This window comes from Balaenoptera acutorostrata, chromosome 3 (assembly GCF_949987535.1).
Source record: "Balaenoptera acutorostrata chromosome 3, mBalAcu1.1, whole genome shotgun sequence".
NCBI lineage: Eukaryota > Metazoa > Chordata > Mammalia > Artiodactyla > Balaenopteridae > Balaenoptera > Balaenoptera acutorostrata.
The window spans coordinates 66,278,631-66,295,360 of NC_080066.1; the positions used below are offsets into that span (position 1 = coordinate 66,278,631).

At 43.9% G+C, this 16,730-nt stretch overlaps 1 protein-coding gene across 1 annotated transcript in view; it reads right to left on the bottom strand.

Moving 5' to 3' along the window:
* Positions 1-16,730, bottom strand: part of THSD4 (thrombospondin type 1 domain containing 4) — a 584,405-nt gene that overhangs the window by 553,435 nt on the left and 14,240 nt on the right. The window contains exon 2 of the mRNA XM_057544214.1: positions 3,591-3,698. Within this exon, the coding sequence (XP_057400197.1) occupies positions 3,591-3,619 (29 nt within the window). The 5' untranslated portion in view covers positions 3,620-3,698. The remainder of the gene's footprint in view (positions 1-3,590; positions 3,699-16,730) is intronic.

The following is a 16,730-nucleotide window of genomic DNA, read 5'->3' on the forward strand; positions in this document are numbered from 1 at the left end:
TGCTTACTACAGATTCTGAGCAGGGCAGAGACACTTTTGCTATGTTAATACTCAGGGCTTCTCCATCTCTTTCAATGACGGGGAGGCTGGCTTTCTGTTTCCCTGTGGCTTGGCAAGAACTGGGCAGGGATTTTTAAAGAAAATCTCTGCATATCAGAATTGTGAATCCCCTTAAATGCTTTTTCCTCTCAGGGATTTTCTTGGCAGCTAACTCCTAATTTTTCTCTGGTGTTTTCTCTATAGGTAGAGAAATCCTCCAGCTTTTCCTATTGATCTTTATGTATTTGGTTGCCTTGATAAGTATTAAAAAGCCCTTAATATTTGTGTTTCTCTGTGTGCTTCTCATCTACCAATTTTATCAAAGACCTCTCACTCTTTTTTTTTTTCTCCAGTTGTGTCTTTTTTTTTTTTAATCAGTCATCAATTTTATACACATCATTTTATACATGTCAATCCCAATCGCCCAATTCAGCACACCACCATCCCCACCCCACCGCAGTTTTCCCCCCTTGGTGTCCATACATTTGTTCTCTACATCTGTGTCTCAACTTCTGCCCTGCAACCCGGTTCATCTGTACCATTTTTCTAGGTTCCACATACATGCGTTAATATACGATATTTGTTTTTCTCTTTCTGACTTACTTCACTCTATATGACAGTCTCTAGATCCATCCACGTCTCAACAAATGACTCAATTTCGTTCCTTTTTATGGCTGAGTAATATTCCATTGTATATATGTACCACCTCTTCTTTATCCATTCGTCTGTCCACGGGCATTTAGGTTGCTTCCATGACCTGGCTATTGTAAATAGTGCTGCAATGAACATTCGGGTGCATGTGTCTTTTTGAATCATGGTTTTCTCTGGGTATATGCCCAGTAGTGGGATTGCTGGGTCATATGGTAATTCTATTTTTAGGTTTTTAAGGAACCTCCATATTGTTCTCCATAGTGGCTGTATTAATTTACATTCCCACCAACAGTGCAAGAGGGTTCCCTTTTCTCCACACCCACTCCAGCATTTGTTGTTTGTAGATTTTCTGATGATGCCCATTCTAACTGGTGTGAGGTGATACCTCATTGTAGTTTTGATTTGCATTTCTCTAATAATTAGTGATGTTGAGCATCTTTTCATGTGCTTCATGTGGCCTAAAGACCTCTCACTCTTAAAGTAACCATAGCTCTTTCCCCCAGAATATTTTGAAAAGCATTTAAACAAAAGACACTCTAGTTTTTGTTTGTTTGTTTTTTTCAGGTTAAAATATATTTACGTGGCCCTAGAAACAGAATGCAAAATGGTTTATGAGTACCTGGCTTATGAAGAAGGAGACTTGATGGAAATCTTCAGCTGAGCTCTCCCAAAGACTCTCCCGTCCTCATAACTCACATTTTCTTTCCCCAGTCCTTACAGCAGGACTGTTGGAGAAACGTCCTGCTGAGTAGCTCTGTTCGAACAATCCCTTCAGCAGGACCATAATCCTGGAGGCCTGTCAAGACTTCCAGAGTTCTGTCCGCAGGGTAGCAAGGCCACATCTAGCTTTCAACAACTCCCACCCTGCTAATTTCTAATCTGTGGGTAATTTCTCTGAAATAATGCACAGCTTGGAGGTGAGCCCGCCAAGCCTCCCTTGAAGGGAGATGGCCTCCGTATCACAGATCATTACAGAGATTAACTGCAGGGGCATCAATTAAAATTCCAAACATTAAGAAAAAAAAAAACTTTGCAAAAGGGACTTCTCTCAAATGAAGCCCTTCTTGTACAGCCTGGGTGGCCACAATTTTGAGGGTCTTCAGTACTCGTAGGGGCCTTTCTGATGGCAGCTAGATTTACACTTGCTTACCACACGGGGCAACTTAGGTTTTACCTGCTGCTCTTTTCAATCCAGTTCAATATATGACTGTGACCTCCACTTCTGTGTCTCCCCTTGGGTCCTGGTGTTCAAATATGCTGTGGTCCTAAAGTGACCCAGTGGTCCAACCGCATTTCTCATTCCCCTGTGGTTTTACAGCAGTAGGTTGGAGCTTCCACAAACTGGATACATATTTTATGTCTTGAAATATCTTTTAAACTATGTTTTAAACTATGGCTAAAAAAATGCACCCGTGCTAATTTAGATTAGATGCCAAAGACTAACCCTGAAGAGACTTGGGCTGCTCTGTTCATGGCTAGATTCTGCAGAAGCCTCAGGATGGAGCTTTTCCTGCCTTCTCTGACTCTTTCTGACACACTTGTGTATGTCATTGATGAAGAAGCTTATAGCTCTGCATGGGTCTTTGGACTGCAGGCCTGCACACATCAATTCATGTAAAATTATACAGGCAGTTACAGACTAAGCTCACACACACACACTACACTCAGCGAAATGCCAGGCATGGGCCTAAGAGCATCTGCCTGGCAAATGCTCTAGCCCTGGTTGGGCCATCACACGTGGCACCGTCATAATAACATATTACAGACCGTTTTACTTTTCAGTGTAAGTTCTGGGCATTTGGGACTAACGTATAGTTAAGGCGGGAAAAAAAAACTACAGGATATCCTTAGTGACTCAACTTTGAAACAAGAAGTTCTTCCTTTCCCTTTCTAGATTCTGAATCAATTTCTTTAAAGAGTATCCTGAGATTGCAAAATGAGCTGCATTGAAGAACTGTTACCAATTGCCATTACTTACCTGTATGGATCAAGATTTTCTTAATACTATGCAGCTAAAACCAGTCGCAAAATAAACTAGATGCTGAGACTGATGTACAAGCCATCATCCATAAATCTGATTTCAAATGTTGATGTTTATCCAGACAGACTCATAAATCTCATAATGTGTAAATATTACAAACTCAAACATCTAAAATAAATTTCTCTTAATAAAATACTGTCGTTGGCTATTTATACATTGAGATTTTTACATAGGATTTTGATTGAAGAATTTTTAAAGGGGCCTATCATCTTAAGGAAAGTTTGAAAACAGCCTCGATTCTAGAGCACCGAGCCCTTTCCCTGACTCTGCACTGAGGGAAATGAGCCAACTGGAGTTAAGCATTGATTTTCTGATTTGCATATAGAGACGATACTACTTGTTCTACTTACTTTGCATGGTTGATATCTGTATCAAATAAAACATACAGGTGTAAGTCATAGATGTTTTGAACAGAAGGGACCAGAGAGGTCACCTTCTAAATACACTGGATCAATTAAGTCACTGTCTGTGGGGATACAGCCAGAGGACAATATTTTCTAAAGTTTTTCAGGTGATTCTATTGTGCGACCATGATAAATACCCACCAATCCAGTGACATCTTTATGTAAAAAAAAAAAAAAAAATCTGAGTCCTAGATGTTTCCCAGCAAATAGCAGAGCACAGCATCGAACCTAAGTCACTTGAATCTCAGTCTAAATACCTCTCACCACAGCACACAGTTCCCCAGGCCCCAGCACCCTTTGTGAATAACAAACTTACTACACATATGTACACAGCATATCAAAAATATCTGTGAGATGCAGGCCCTCAAGGCTAGTTATTATAAGAAATGTATAGTAAAATTCAAATATCAAATTTCTTATTTCCCTGTTCCTTTTTTAAAAGGTCCTCCACTTACCTGAGAGACTCCAGGAAACAGGGAACCATGATGCTGGGTATCCCAGGAAAAGCAAGGGTTCCTCAGAGATGCTGCCAATTTTCTGCAGATGGGGGTGGCACTCAACTCCTACAGAAGAATAACAATGCTATTTTTAGCATCGTTTGCTTAGGAAGATTCTAGAGCCTAAGATTCTGCAGCTTAAGTTGGCCAATTAAACCAGAAGTAAGCAAATGGAAGACATTAGGACAAAAATACCATTGCCCAGTTATGCCCAATTATGGTTACCAGATTGCCCAAATGAAAGCAGATTATGTATGAACATGAGGTAACAAATTTACAGGACACTCAGCACAGTGACTGACCCATAGAAGATGTTTAATAAACTCCCATCAGTATGACTACCTCAGATTCTAAGCTAAGAGCAGAGCTGGCATTAGGCAAATGCACGTTGGAAAAATTGCTCCATCCATTAAAGGCTACTTGACCACAGGAAAGTCATTTCACCTCTGTGTCTTGGTTTCTCCAACTGTACAGTAGGGGTAAAAATACAGCCTAACCATAAAAAGAAATGATGTCTGGATACATGCTACAAGACAGACGAACCATGAAAACATTACACAAGTGAAAGAAGCCAGATGCAAAAGGCCACTTATTATATGATTCCATTTACAGGAAATGTCCAGAATAGGCAAATCTATAGAGACAAAAAATACATTAGTGGTTACCAAGGTCTGGAGGGTGGGGAGGGGCTAATTCGAGGGTCTGAGGTTTCCTCCTGGGGTGACAAAAATGTTCTAAAATTAGATTGTGATGATGATTGCACAAACCCTGTGAATACACTAAAGAAAGTTTAATTGTACACATTAAATTGGTGAAGTGTATGGTATATGAATTACATCTCAATAAAACTGTTCAAAAAATATGGCCTAAAGAACTGTGGCAGATTATGAAGATTAAATGAATGGACACATGTCATACACTTAGCCCAGTGCCTGGAACAGAGGACGCTCAATTAAAAGTAGCTCTGCGGAATTCCCTGGTGGTCCGTGGTTAGAACTAGGAGCTTTCACTGCGGTGGCCCGGGTTCAATCCCTGGCTTGAACCCCAGAGTTTTCCAAAATCACTGGTTTCCAAATTCTTCTCAGGACTGCAAATTTCCTTCTCACTAGAAACGGGAGATGGGGGATAAATTACAAGGACTTACGAAAAGACAGTCAGGAGAATCAGAAAATTCCATTTGCAGGGGGAAATAAGATTTTTAAAGTTACCACCAGGCCTTTCTGGGGGTTATTAAGAAAATCAACCCTCTTGAATGTAATCACCCCTAATTAGCCATCAGCAACTCATGAAATTACTCATGGTATTGAAGACCCTTAAGTTCTTGGGTCTCAGCCAAAAGTTACACTGAGATCCACCAGGAAGAAGGCCAACAAGTGCAAATTGGAACAGTTAAAACTCCTCTGAATCCGAGGCACGGTCTTCTTGCTCTTGGCTGGGAAGCGGATATGCACAAAGACGGGATTTAACTTGGGAGTCAGATGAGATCTTTGCCAAGCTCCTGATAATGATCAACTAATCAGTAATTATTTACTCATGTGGGGTGCTCAGGTCCTCTCCAAGGTGCTATGGAATTCAAGAGATGAGGCAATGCAGAGTCTTGCTTTACAACCTAGCTTACATGGATAAGATTTAGGGACATGGAATTGTGTGGGAAAAGGTTGGTGTTATCCAGAACAACACAGGGTAAATAGTGTTATACAGAGACCCTGAGCATAAATCAAGCGAGTTCAAGAGAAGGAGAATCACTAGAGAGAGCTGGTCAGGTATCAGCAAGGAAGATGAGACTGAACATCAGCCCTTAGCCTATGTGGGTTACAAAAGAACAATCCAAAGAGTGCAAGAGTGTACACATTGTAAACTGAAAGACCTGGATCTAAGACCAATACCTCCATTTATTAAGCAGGTGACCTTAGGCAATTAACCCTTTTGGCTTTCAATTTCCTCATCTGTAAAATGGGGATACTGTCTATAACTACCTCATAGGGTTGTTGTGCATATAAATTGTGATAAGACCTATGGAAGCCAAGAAGAAAGTGCAAGGTGCCTCAGAAAGTATACTGGGCAGTGGTCAGAGAAGGTCCCTCTGAGGAAGACCTTTATGCTGGGCCTTGAGGGGTGAGCGGAAGTCAGGCAGGTGAAGAGGGAGGGGGGCATCCCAGGGAGAGGGAATCGCACATGTAAAGGCACATGAGGAACTGGGAGGAAGAAGGAAGGAAGTAGCATGGTGGGAACGTAGCAATCAAAGGAAACCCCGGGAAGAGCTGACCCCCTACTGAGAAGTAGAATCCACAGAATGTGGAAAATGAATGGGTGAGGGGGGCAAGGGAAAGAGGTGTCAAAGGGGACTCCCTCCACCCCCTCCAGATTTCTGGTGGACTGAGGTAGCAAAAGGAGGTGCTAACTGAGCTTTTTTAGTTTTGTCAGGAAAGGAAGGGCAACGTTGAGGGAAGAGGGTGTGCTATAAGGCAGTGGTTTCCAAATCTGACAAGAAGTCAACCAGAAAAACATCTTAAATGATCAGAACAGTTTGAAAATAGATTTACAACCGCTGCTGATAACCATGAACCTCGTTCTGTGTATTTTGCCTTCAGATATTTGCTGATAATAGAATGAAGCCATCACAATTAGCATGTCACTTTAAAATATGGTTCCTTTCATCTTTATGTCACCCTTTTACAATTTATATTTTGAGTGTGTGTTTTATGTGGTCACATCATACATTGATAGGTTAAAAAAATAACCAAACATAGATTAGCGTTGTACGCTCAAACATTTTTTACTGATGGGGTGTGCAATCAAAAAAAATTTGTGGAGGCCATTACTCTTGAGTGTTTTTTTGACCAACTTCTTGTCAGATTTGACTGGTCACTTTTATCTTATGAAATGGTTGATGAGCGGTGTCCTGGCACAGCTGGTAGCAGCTCTGCCATTTCCTGATATTCACCTGGGTCTCTATGATTGTGATAGGGAAGAACAAATCTGACTCCATGTTGGATCTGTTTCTTTAACTTTTGTATTCTATTGCTTTTTCTACAAATTAATCACTCAAGGGATGTTGCCTAGAGCTTAAAGTATACATAATGGCCCATTCTCCAGGAACCCTGCCTCCCATGCCTGAGTGTTAAGTTAAAATACCTTTGTTTAGCTCACAGGAAACTTCCTGACCAGGCCTACCTGTGAATGGCTGCAGGAAGATAGAAATTAACACATCCCCTGTGAAGTCTGGCCGGAACCAGGAAATATTTCTAACAACTTATCACCTTTTTTACTTTACCTCCTCACCTCCCCTTCTTTGTTCTATAAAAGGAACTGGCATCCAAACCTGGGTAAGATGGTTCTTTGGGACACGAGTCCACCATCTTCTCGGTCTGCTGGCTTTCTGAATTAAGTCGCTATTCCTTGCCCCAGCAGCTCGTCTCTCGATTGATTGACCTGTCCCGCAGTGAACAGTACCAGCCTGGACGTGCTAACATGATTACTATGTGCTAAGTCAGCTCTGCTTTTCAAACTGTGGGTCACAACTCATTAGTCTGTCATGAAATCAACTGCGTGAGTCATGACCTGCACTTTTTAAAATGAAATAGAAAAGAACAAAAAAGAAAGTACCAGCATTTATCACACACAGTGAGGCTAAGTAAGTATGTCTCACTGTGGCTACCGGTCAGAAAAGTTTAAAAGCCCTGGCTCTGGACGATCAGAAAGCACTGCAGGATTCTCACCGTGATGAAGGAGTAAAACTGTGAAGATGTGGCGAAGACACGTTATCCAAGCCCTGGGAAGCACCAGGAGAATTTTGACGAGATGGGGAAGAAAGAGCCCTTGTAGGTTCTGGAGCAGGGAGGGACCTGAGGAAAGTGAGGTCTCCCGAAAATCCATTTGGCAACAGCGCCGGGGATTGAGTAAACATGCTATCTGTGGAGTGAGTCACCTTTGGGGGTTTGCTCCTGTTGATTTATAACCTTTCTTGACAGTGAACAAAAAAATCGAACGATCTAGTTTCTGTTAAAACATATGTTCCCTGGCCGATGGAGGCCCCGCCGGCTCTCCTTTCCACAAAGACCCTGCAGGAAGGCTGGACAAGTCACCTGATTTGGTTCAGGCCAAAGTCATGGTCCCCACACACCTGGGGAACAGGAAGGATGTGACAGGAGGCACGAAGGCTTGGGATGGAGGGGATGGAAAGAGGGGCCACAACAGATGCAACCCAGGGCAGGAGCTGGCTTCCCTGACCCCAGAAGGGGCCACGGTGCCCTGGACATTGGCGCTGTTGTGCTGCCCCTTTCCCACAGGCCACCTCTGAGTATCCTTCCTGCCCCTTCTCTTCTTGGCCTGACCAGAACCCCTGGAAGATGCCCCCTGATTTCAGTGCACCCTAAAGAGAAGGGTCTGATCAGCCTCTCAGGTCTGGGTTCCGAAAGACCACCTCGCGGCCACATCCCAACCACAGACCCCAGATCCCCGTCCCGCCCTCCCCGCCGTCACGCATAGGCTTCTCCCCCTGAAATACTGTCTTCTTCCCCCAGAAATATCGTCTCTCAGAACCCCAGCCCACTGTGTGCAGCGTCCCCACCTGACTGGTCCCGTTGTCTGTGGACCAAAGTACCAGGATGTCAGCTCCCAACATCAGTGTGTCCAACCTACCTTTGTCTTCCATTAACAGGAAAGTGGAAGAAAAGTCAAGAAAGTCAGGAATCCACTTTTACTACACTACACACCCGATACGCGATATAAGCATGTTATTTAATTCTCATGGCAAAACTTAGGCCACACGACAGGTGGAGGGTAGGGCTTGGACTTGAATACAGACCACCAACCACAGGGCTTCTCCTCTTTTCACTTTATTAGACTCACTACCTCCCACCTGGTAGAGAATCATAGCTAGACACTCAACAAATGAATGAATGGATGGACGGATGCTACCCCAAGGGGACTGGGTGTACCTCACCTCTTTGCTGGGAGGTAAAACATTTCAGGACATGACTTGACTGGGCTATGAACACCACCTACAGCAAAGTGAGCCGAGATGAGTAATTTAATCACCTATTATTTCAGATAAGAATAATAATAATGTAGCTGGGCACTCAAGCAAACATCTACTGAGCGGTTACCATGTGTCAGATGGTTTTCTAAGTGCTTTACATTAACTCATTTTATCCTCACAACAACCCCATGAAGGAGGTACCATTGAGAAATGGAGGTGCAGAGAAGTTAAATAACTTTTCCAAGGTCACCCAGCTAGTAGGTGGGAAAGTCACAATGCAAACCCAGGCAGCCTGAGCCCAGAGTTTATGCACTGAACCATCATTTGATACTGCCTTCTACCCACAAACGAACAGGGCTGGCTTCAAGGATCAAAACAGAGTCTGTGTCTGCTGCTGGCCCACATCTTTTCCCAGGTTTCATCTCGACTACTAGTTTAGAGATAAAGGAACACTCTAGGTCTCAATGGATACGCTGAATGGATTCCTCAAGTCGCAACACATCAGAGTGGTCCCAGGTCTCCTGTAGGGCTGGGACCAGTGATCCTGAAGTCCTTGAACATTTGTATGTGGGGCAATCTGGTTACCAGCTAATGAGCTTTCAATACCTATTGGGGTAGGAAGCTTCGTGCCAGATACTACATATGACAAGCGGGGGTGGGGGGGGGGAATCCCTGCCCTTGAGAAGCTTACACTCTTACTGAGGCAGACAAATAAATACAAAAATACATAAATGAATATTTCTTTCACAACGATACATTACCCTAGACTGAGTGCCCAGTGGCTGGTACAGGCGAAAGGAATGCCAACAGTCCAAGGAAGTAAATAGCACAGTGGACTTTTATTATTAGCACTTACGTTATTCTTTTGAGAAAGAAATATGCTTTCTCAAAAGAGTCACCATTAACAATACGGTGGGCAAATTTGCCAGACAACAATAGGAGGTACAGGACAGGGTCTAGAAGCTTAACAGAGAAGGGATTATCATCTCTTTTAACCGATACCGGGCATGCTCGCTCTATGTTCTGTTTACGCTTGTCCCTCACTGGATGGGGAGCTTCTCAAGGCCAGGGATAAGTTTATTCATCTTTTCATCTTTACTCATCTTTGCCTGGTAGAGAGTGGCCCTGCAATAAAAGTTTGATGAATGAATGAAGGATGAACAGCACGTGTCTCCAATAGACTTTTACTTCTTAGGAAGCGGGCCCATGTCTGATTTCTCTCTAGGTGCTATTGCTGGTGCTCAGTGAATGGCTACAGACTGCCCTAGAGAAAGAACGAAGGCACCGGCCCACCGCAGATGTGTGCTGCCTCCACGGAGGGTCCGACCCTCCCAAGCCCTCTGCTGGCCATCACCACTCGCCACAGCCCTTTCAGGAAATCCTGCCTCAGGCAGCAGGGTATTCAGGAAAGCTGACCTTGGAGCCCCAGGCCCCCGGTCACCTTTCCAGTCTCCCCCCTACTGATCTGAGGCCAGCCAGAGGTATGTTCTCCTGACAACCCCTCTGCTCTCAATCTCTGGTCTTTTCTTCCACCCCTTGCAAAGCCCATCCTTTTTCCCCATCACATTCAAACCCAGCCACAGAACTCATTTCTTCCCATTGAACCTCCATTCTGCAAACTGGCTGGCGTGCCCAGAGCATCCTGAAAACTCAGAGAATCTGAATGAGGTAAAAATGTTAAGAAGATCTTAAAACTCCCTGGATACTATTAAGCAAACACATTACAGTGGGTTTTGTTAACTCATTAAAGGAAACACCTTACTTCTCCTTTCTTCCCTGGAGAAACTAGGTAATCAGCACAGATTAGTCACGCATTTCAATGCAAACTACATCATTTTCATGGTCATCAACATTGATGTGGTGTATATTTGCTTTCCGTCCTAAAAAACGCTTCCCAGGTAACTAAGGAAAACAGTCAAGGGTAGAAATATCAGGCAGGCAAGACATTTTCAGTAAATGAGCCATTTGTTCCTGCTTCGGTAGAGAGTTGCTTTTTCAATTTCGGATGACATGATACTGCAGATCGAAGGGAGAAATGCATTTGGAGTAAGGACGCTTTCTCTTCTCCAAATATTACTTAGTCACTTGATTTACAGCACTTGATAAACTTGGTTAAATTTCTTTACTTCTGTGTAAGTCGCACATGCAGAACTCCAACCTAGCAACTGCCACAGTGTGTCATCATGATTTGTGCTTTCCTTTCCTCCCCATAACAGGACACTACAGAAGAGTAAAGACTTTTCTCAAAGACTTATTTTTTATATTCCTGGTGCCTAGAACAGCAGCTGGGGGCCCAACAGGTGTTCTGTGATGACAGAGAGAACTTCTTAACATTCAATCTCACTCGGAGGATATTCTCTTCAAGCATGACCATACTACATTTCTAACGTACTGATGCCCAGCCCACAATCTGAATAGAGACTTTCCTGTTTTGTAGTGACTGCTAATTGTTTCTGAAATTAACACCATCAGTGACCTTCTCTGCCCTACTTGGACACACGAATAAACAGCTGTGATGTGATGCAGGCCACCCTACCTAGGAATCGAAGATACCTAGAGGCGGACTCCAGCCTTCTTCTCCACTCAGACTCAACCTCTCCCCCGCATCCTCTGCCAAGAGTGATTTGCAATCCCTGGATTGTAGTCATCAAAGGAAACAAGATCAGACTTCCACAGCCTGAGCTCTGCACAGGAAACACAGATTTTCTGATGTGCTACCCAGGCCTTCTCCAAGGCGATGATGAATCTCATTTCAAAAAGCAATATATTCTCCAGCCACCTTTGGTCAAAGGCAGGTGGCCATGAGACTAATGGCAGCTTTGGCTCAGGCTGAGCTCCCCTCCTGGTCCACCTTCCCCTCCTTGTGATATAAGGTCCTGGCATCTCCAAATGGCCTCTTGGCACTCTGGCAAACACCTGTGTACATCTACGTATGCACCACACACATGTACACACACACACGTCGGGGAAGTGGGTATGCCACGTGCACTAACACTAAGAGACAAACTCACAGACAGCAAGCATCATATTCATCCACAAGATAGGTCTAGGTGAGACCTCAAGGCTGGGTGGAACATAGCTAATATGATAGTCTTTTAGAAAAAAACTGTCTCTACAATTGCACATGTTTATTGAGGAAAAATTGAAAACTACAGGAAAACATAAAGAGGAAAGCTATAATTACTCATAGCCTCAGATTCCAGGTTAACCACTCTGAATGCTTTTGATGTTCTTCCTTCTGGTCTTTTTTCTGTGCTTAATGCTTAGCTATATTATCTATCTATTCTACATATACAAAATCACTTATACAGTTTTACATTCTATTTTTGACTTTAAATCATAAACATCTCATTTAATCACTGTATAATAGCTCACCCCATGGAAGCTGGATAACATATCTAAGTAGTTCCCTTATTGTTGGAAGTTGTGATGAGTATCTTTATAGGAAATTCCTTATCTGTTTCTCTGCTTAGATCCTTATGGTAGATTCCTAAAACCAGAATCACTAAGCCAAAAGGTATGACTATTTAAGGTCCTTCTTACATATGGGTTGTTTTCAAAAAGAGCATATCCACCTAAAATCCCACTGTAGTGGATAAAATAAACACACTTGCCAATAATGTTAGCATTATAATCTTTTTTTTAATTTGATCCATAATTAGTTAGGGTGGGCTAAGAGCTGCAACAAACCATCCCAGAGTTTCAAAGCCTTAACACAACAATAAGTTTTTGCTCAGTTCATTGTCTGATGTGGCTTGGAAGGGGCACACTGCTCCACACAGGCATGCGGGCATCCAGGGACCCAGTCTCTTTTCATCTAGTGGCTCCACGATTATCTAGAGCCTCGGAATCCTCAGCTGGTTTTTTTCTACTTTCCAGCCAGTGAACAAACAAGGGAGAAGAGAAAGCATGGGGGATTGAGCTAACAGCTTTGAGAAGCCGTTAACAAATCACTGCCACTCATATTCTATTAGTCATATGGCCATACCTAACTGCAAGAGCGTGTGGAAAATGTGGTCTGTCCATACTCCCAGGAAACCTTTGAGTAAATAACTTTGCTTGGTACAGGGTGGGCATTCAGTGTGTTAGTCACAACAGGCCAAAAAAAAAAAAAAAAAAAGGTAAATCATTTTAACTGTATTCCTTCAATTACTAGTAAAGTTGGAATCGTTTTTCATTTTTATTAGCCATGTGTGCTATCTCTTCTGTGCATTTTTTACCTCTTTTGCCAGTTTTTCGGTAGAGCTCATAATGTTTTCAGTTGATTTTTAAGAAGCTGTTTCTATATTAAGGACATTGACCCTTATTTTGTCAAGTTCTTTCAGTTTGATTTTTGTCTTTTAATTTTGCTTGTAACTTTTATGCAAATAAGTTTTTATTTTGTGTTTAAATCTATCAGTTATTTCCTTTGTGACTTTTCTGATTGACATCTCGTCACAGAATCACAAAGCGCACAAAAACTGGGAGATTCCAACCCAACTCTCCAAATCCATTATTTTGTAATCATGATTCACAGATGAATAAACTGATTGCTCAATGAAATGAGCTGACTGGTGCAAAGTATCGCAGCTAATTAGAGGCAAAGCTCAGACTAGAGATTATTTTTATTGCAGTATAATTGCTTTACAATGTTGTGTTAGTTTCTGCTGTACAATGAAATGAATCAGCTATATGTATACATATATCCCCTCCCTCTTGGACCTCCCTCCCACCCCACCCTCCCATCCCACCCATCTAGGTCATCGCAGAGCACCGAGCTGAGCTCCCTGTGCTTTATAGCAGGTTCCCACTAGCTATCCATTTTACACATGGTAGTGTATATATGTCAATGCTAATCTCCCATTTCGTCCCACCCTCCTCTTCCCCCCACCATGTCCACATCAGACTACGGATTTTTAATTTTTATTGAGTGTATAATACCTGACAGACTGCGCTGAACACTTTTCAAACATTACTTTACGAGGTAGGTGCTATTGATATATCCATTTTACACAGAAGGAAACTGAGGCTGTGAGCAGTGAAGCACTGTGTCCCAGGTCAGCAGAGGCAATATGCCCCTAGTAAAGGGCAGCAGCATGATGGAACTCAAGCCCACCTGCTGTCGAGTCCTGGCTTGTGTCAGCACTCCATTAAGCTGCCTCTCAGGTCCCCTGATACACTGCATCAGATACACATTTCCTGGAGAGCTGCTTGAGTTCACATTTACCGAGTGCACAACGCAGGCTGCAGCCTGGGCCCCGCCAGGGGAGCTGCTGTGTACGAGGTTGTGCTCTGCCCCGTTCACTCCACCACGGCAGCTTTGGCCTTGAGTCCAGCATATCATCTCAGTGCCCCCATGCACTTACCCATCCAGAACACATCCCGGCTCCGTGTGCCTCGGCCACCGTAAATCAGCCGGCCACACACTCTGCCCTTGGTGCTTCTGAACATCAGAGAGAAGGATTTGCCTTTTCCTGCTCAGCTCCTGGGGCTTCTGCATTGACATCTGAGTTATGTCATTATTTTTTTAAGCGATAGAAATCTAGTCAATGATTTGTAGCAATCACTGCTGTGCGGTGTAGGCTGGAAGGCTCATATATCCTTACAGAGGGAAGCAAAAACCCAGCAAATTAGTCTTATTTCCTTGACACAACTCTGTGATGGGCTGGTAGTAGGTAAAGCTGAAATCGGGTGCCATGATTAAAAGATTATGATAATGAAAAACAGACAGCCGTCTTGTGAATTAGGAAATATTTTCAAGGAAGCCAAGAGAGGCAAGTCACTGGAGTCAAAGGTCACCCAAAGGTCAAGGGGGACAGTAAAAGACAATTGGGTTTAGCAAGAATAAAACCATTACCGTACCCTTTTTCTTGAACCCAATCGTCAGCAGCCATTTGAGTCTGTTCCCTGCCGGTCTCCTCTGTCTGCTCCCCCTGTGACCCAAACCAGGACTAGAAAAATATCAACCACAACGCATCCCCCGCTAATGAGCTCTGTACACTGGGTAAGCACTCTTACACTCTGACCTCTTTGATTATTATCTCATGCAGAGGTCTCAAATACCCAACATCTCAAGGCCTACCCTCTCATTCACACTGTTTTCCTGTACTTCTAGTTTCCTCCTGCTGATGGCCCACACGTGCTGAATGCTAAAAGGACCTGGTCACCAGCTCCACACAAAGTCCTCTTCCTGTCGAGCTTTCCTACTTTGATGGTGGTATCACTATTCTTCCAATGAACAAAGCTCAAAGCCTACCTGGGCTTCTGTGATTTCCCCCTCCCATGAGCCCTAGACCCCATCTCTTGCCAGCTGTCAATTCTTTGTTTGTAACTGTCTCTCAGGTAAACCCTCCCCCCTCCTCTCCATCTACTACCAGCCTCTTCCAAATCACCATCCAGATCACTGCTGTAAGTGTTTCTCTGATTTCCCTAAGCACCTTTGCCAAAAATCAGATGGGCACACCTCTAGGTTCTCTCTTCTGTCCCTCTGCCAACACCACACGGTCTTGATTACTGTGGCTGTAAGTCTTGAAACCTGGGAGATTGACTCCTTCTACTTTCTTCTTTTTCAAAATAGTTTTGGAAGTTTGAGCATGACATATCTCAGTATGGATTTCTTTGGGTTTATCCTGTTCGGAATTTACTAAGCTCTTGAATCTGGAGGCTTGTGTCTCATCCTAACCTTGGGAAGTTTTCAGCAATTAGTCTATTGAGAACTTTTTCAGTCCTACCCTCTTTCCCCTCTACTGGGATTTCAAAGACCCAAGTGTCAGGTCCCCTGGGGATCTGCTCTTTTTCTCTTCCTCTCGTCTATTTTCTCTCTGTCCTTCAGATTGGGGAATGTTTATGGTTATGTCTTCAAATTCACTGATTCTTTCCTTTGTCATCTCCATTCTTCTGTATAGTCCAACCAGTGTGATTTTCTTTCGGTTACTGTCTTTTTCCATTCTAAAATGTTCATTTGGTTCTTCTTTATGCCTTTTGTTTCTTTGCTGAGACTTTATTTGTTTTCTCGTTTGTGTCAAGCATGTTCGTAATTGCTCACTGAAGCATGTTTATGATGACTGCTTCAAAATCTTCCTCAGATAATTGCCACTTCCCTGTCACCTCAGTGTTGTCTCTTCTCATTAAGCTTGAGATCTCCATGCAACTTGGTGTGATGAGTGGTTTTCAATTAAAACCTGGACATTTTAGGTATTATGTTATGAGGCTCTAGAACTTACTTAAACCTTGCATTTTAGCTGGCTTCCTCTGACACTGCTCCAGCTGAGGAAGGGGAATCCTACCTCATCACAGCCAGGTGGGGATAGAAGTCCAGGTTCCCCGCTTGGCCTCCTAAGGGGGGAGGAGGACTCATCATTACTGCTGAGAGGGGAGGGGGTTCCAGCTCCCCAACAAGTCTCCACTGATACTTCCCTGGCTGGGAGGGGTAGGAGGGCCGCATCACTGTGCCTCACAAGGCCTCCACTGGCACCACTGGGGGAAGGCAGGGGGCAGGAGGGGATGCATGGCCTCGTTACTACTGGGTGGTGGTAAGAGTCCTGACTCTCCACTAGGCCTCCTCTGACCACCCAGTGGGGAGGGGCAAGGACGCCTTACTGCTGCTGGGTGGGAGTGAAAGTCCAGGCTCCCCACATGTCTCAGCTGAGAAATGGGCCCCCAGAAAGGGCTATCCTCATTCATTCAGGAGTGAGGAATCAGTGACCTCAGAGACAGAGTAGGATGGGTTACTGGAGATCAAATGGCAAAGTGGTGGCAAAGTCAGGACTCAGTGTCTATGCCCTCGGCTCCAAGACCACTCGTCTATAAACCAAAGAGCTCCAAAAGCACAGGAAGATTGCCAGCCCCCTCCCCAACATAGCAGTGCAAAATCTCACCGGCCAAAGGATAGTGGCTGCCTCTCTTCACATCCTGCCAGACCCCAGGCCAGAAAGCACACGTGGTTACGCACATCAGCCCCCTGGACAACACAAACACACTCAAGACGGGCCTTCCATTCAACACACACAGCACAAGCACACTCGAGAGCCAAGAACCACAGAAGCACAGTCACCTTCGGGGCTGGTGGTCTCCCATCTGGAGAGGATCCTGGCTTTCCTACTGTTGGAATCTCTGAAACCAAGATACACCCAGGAGCC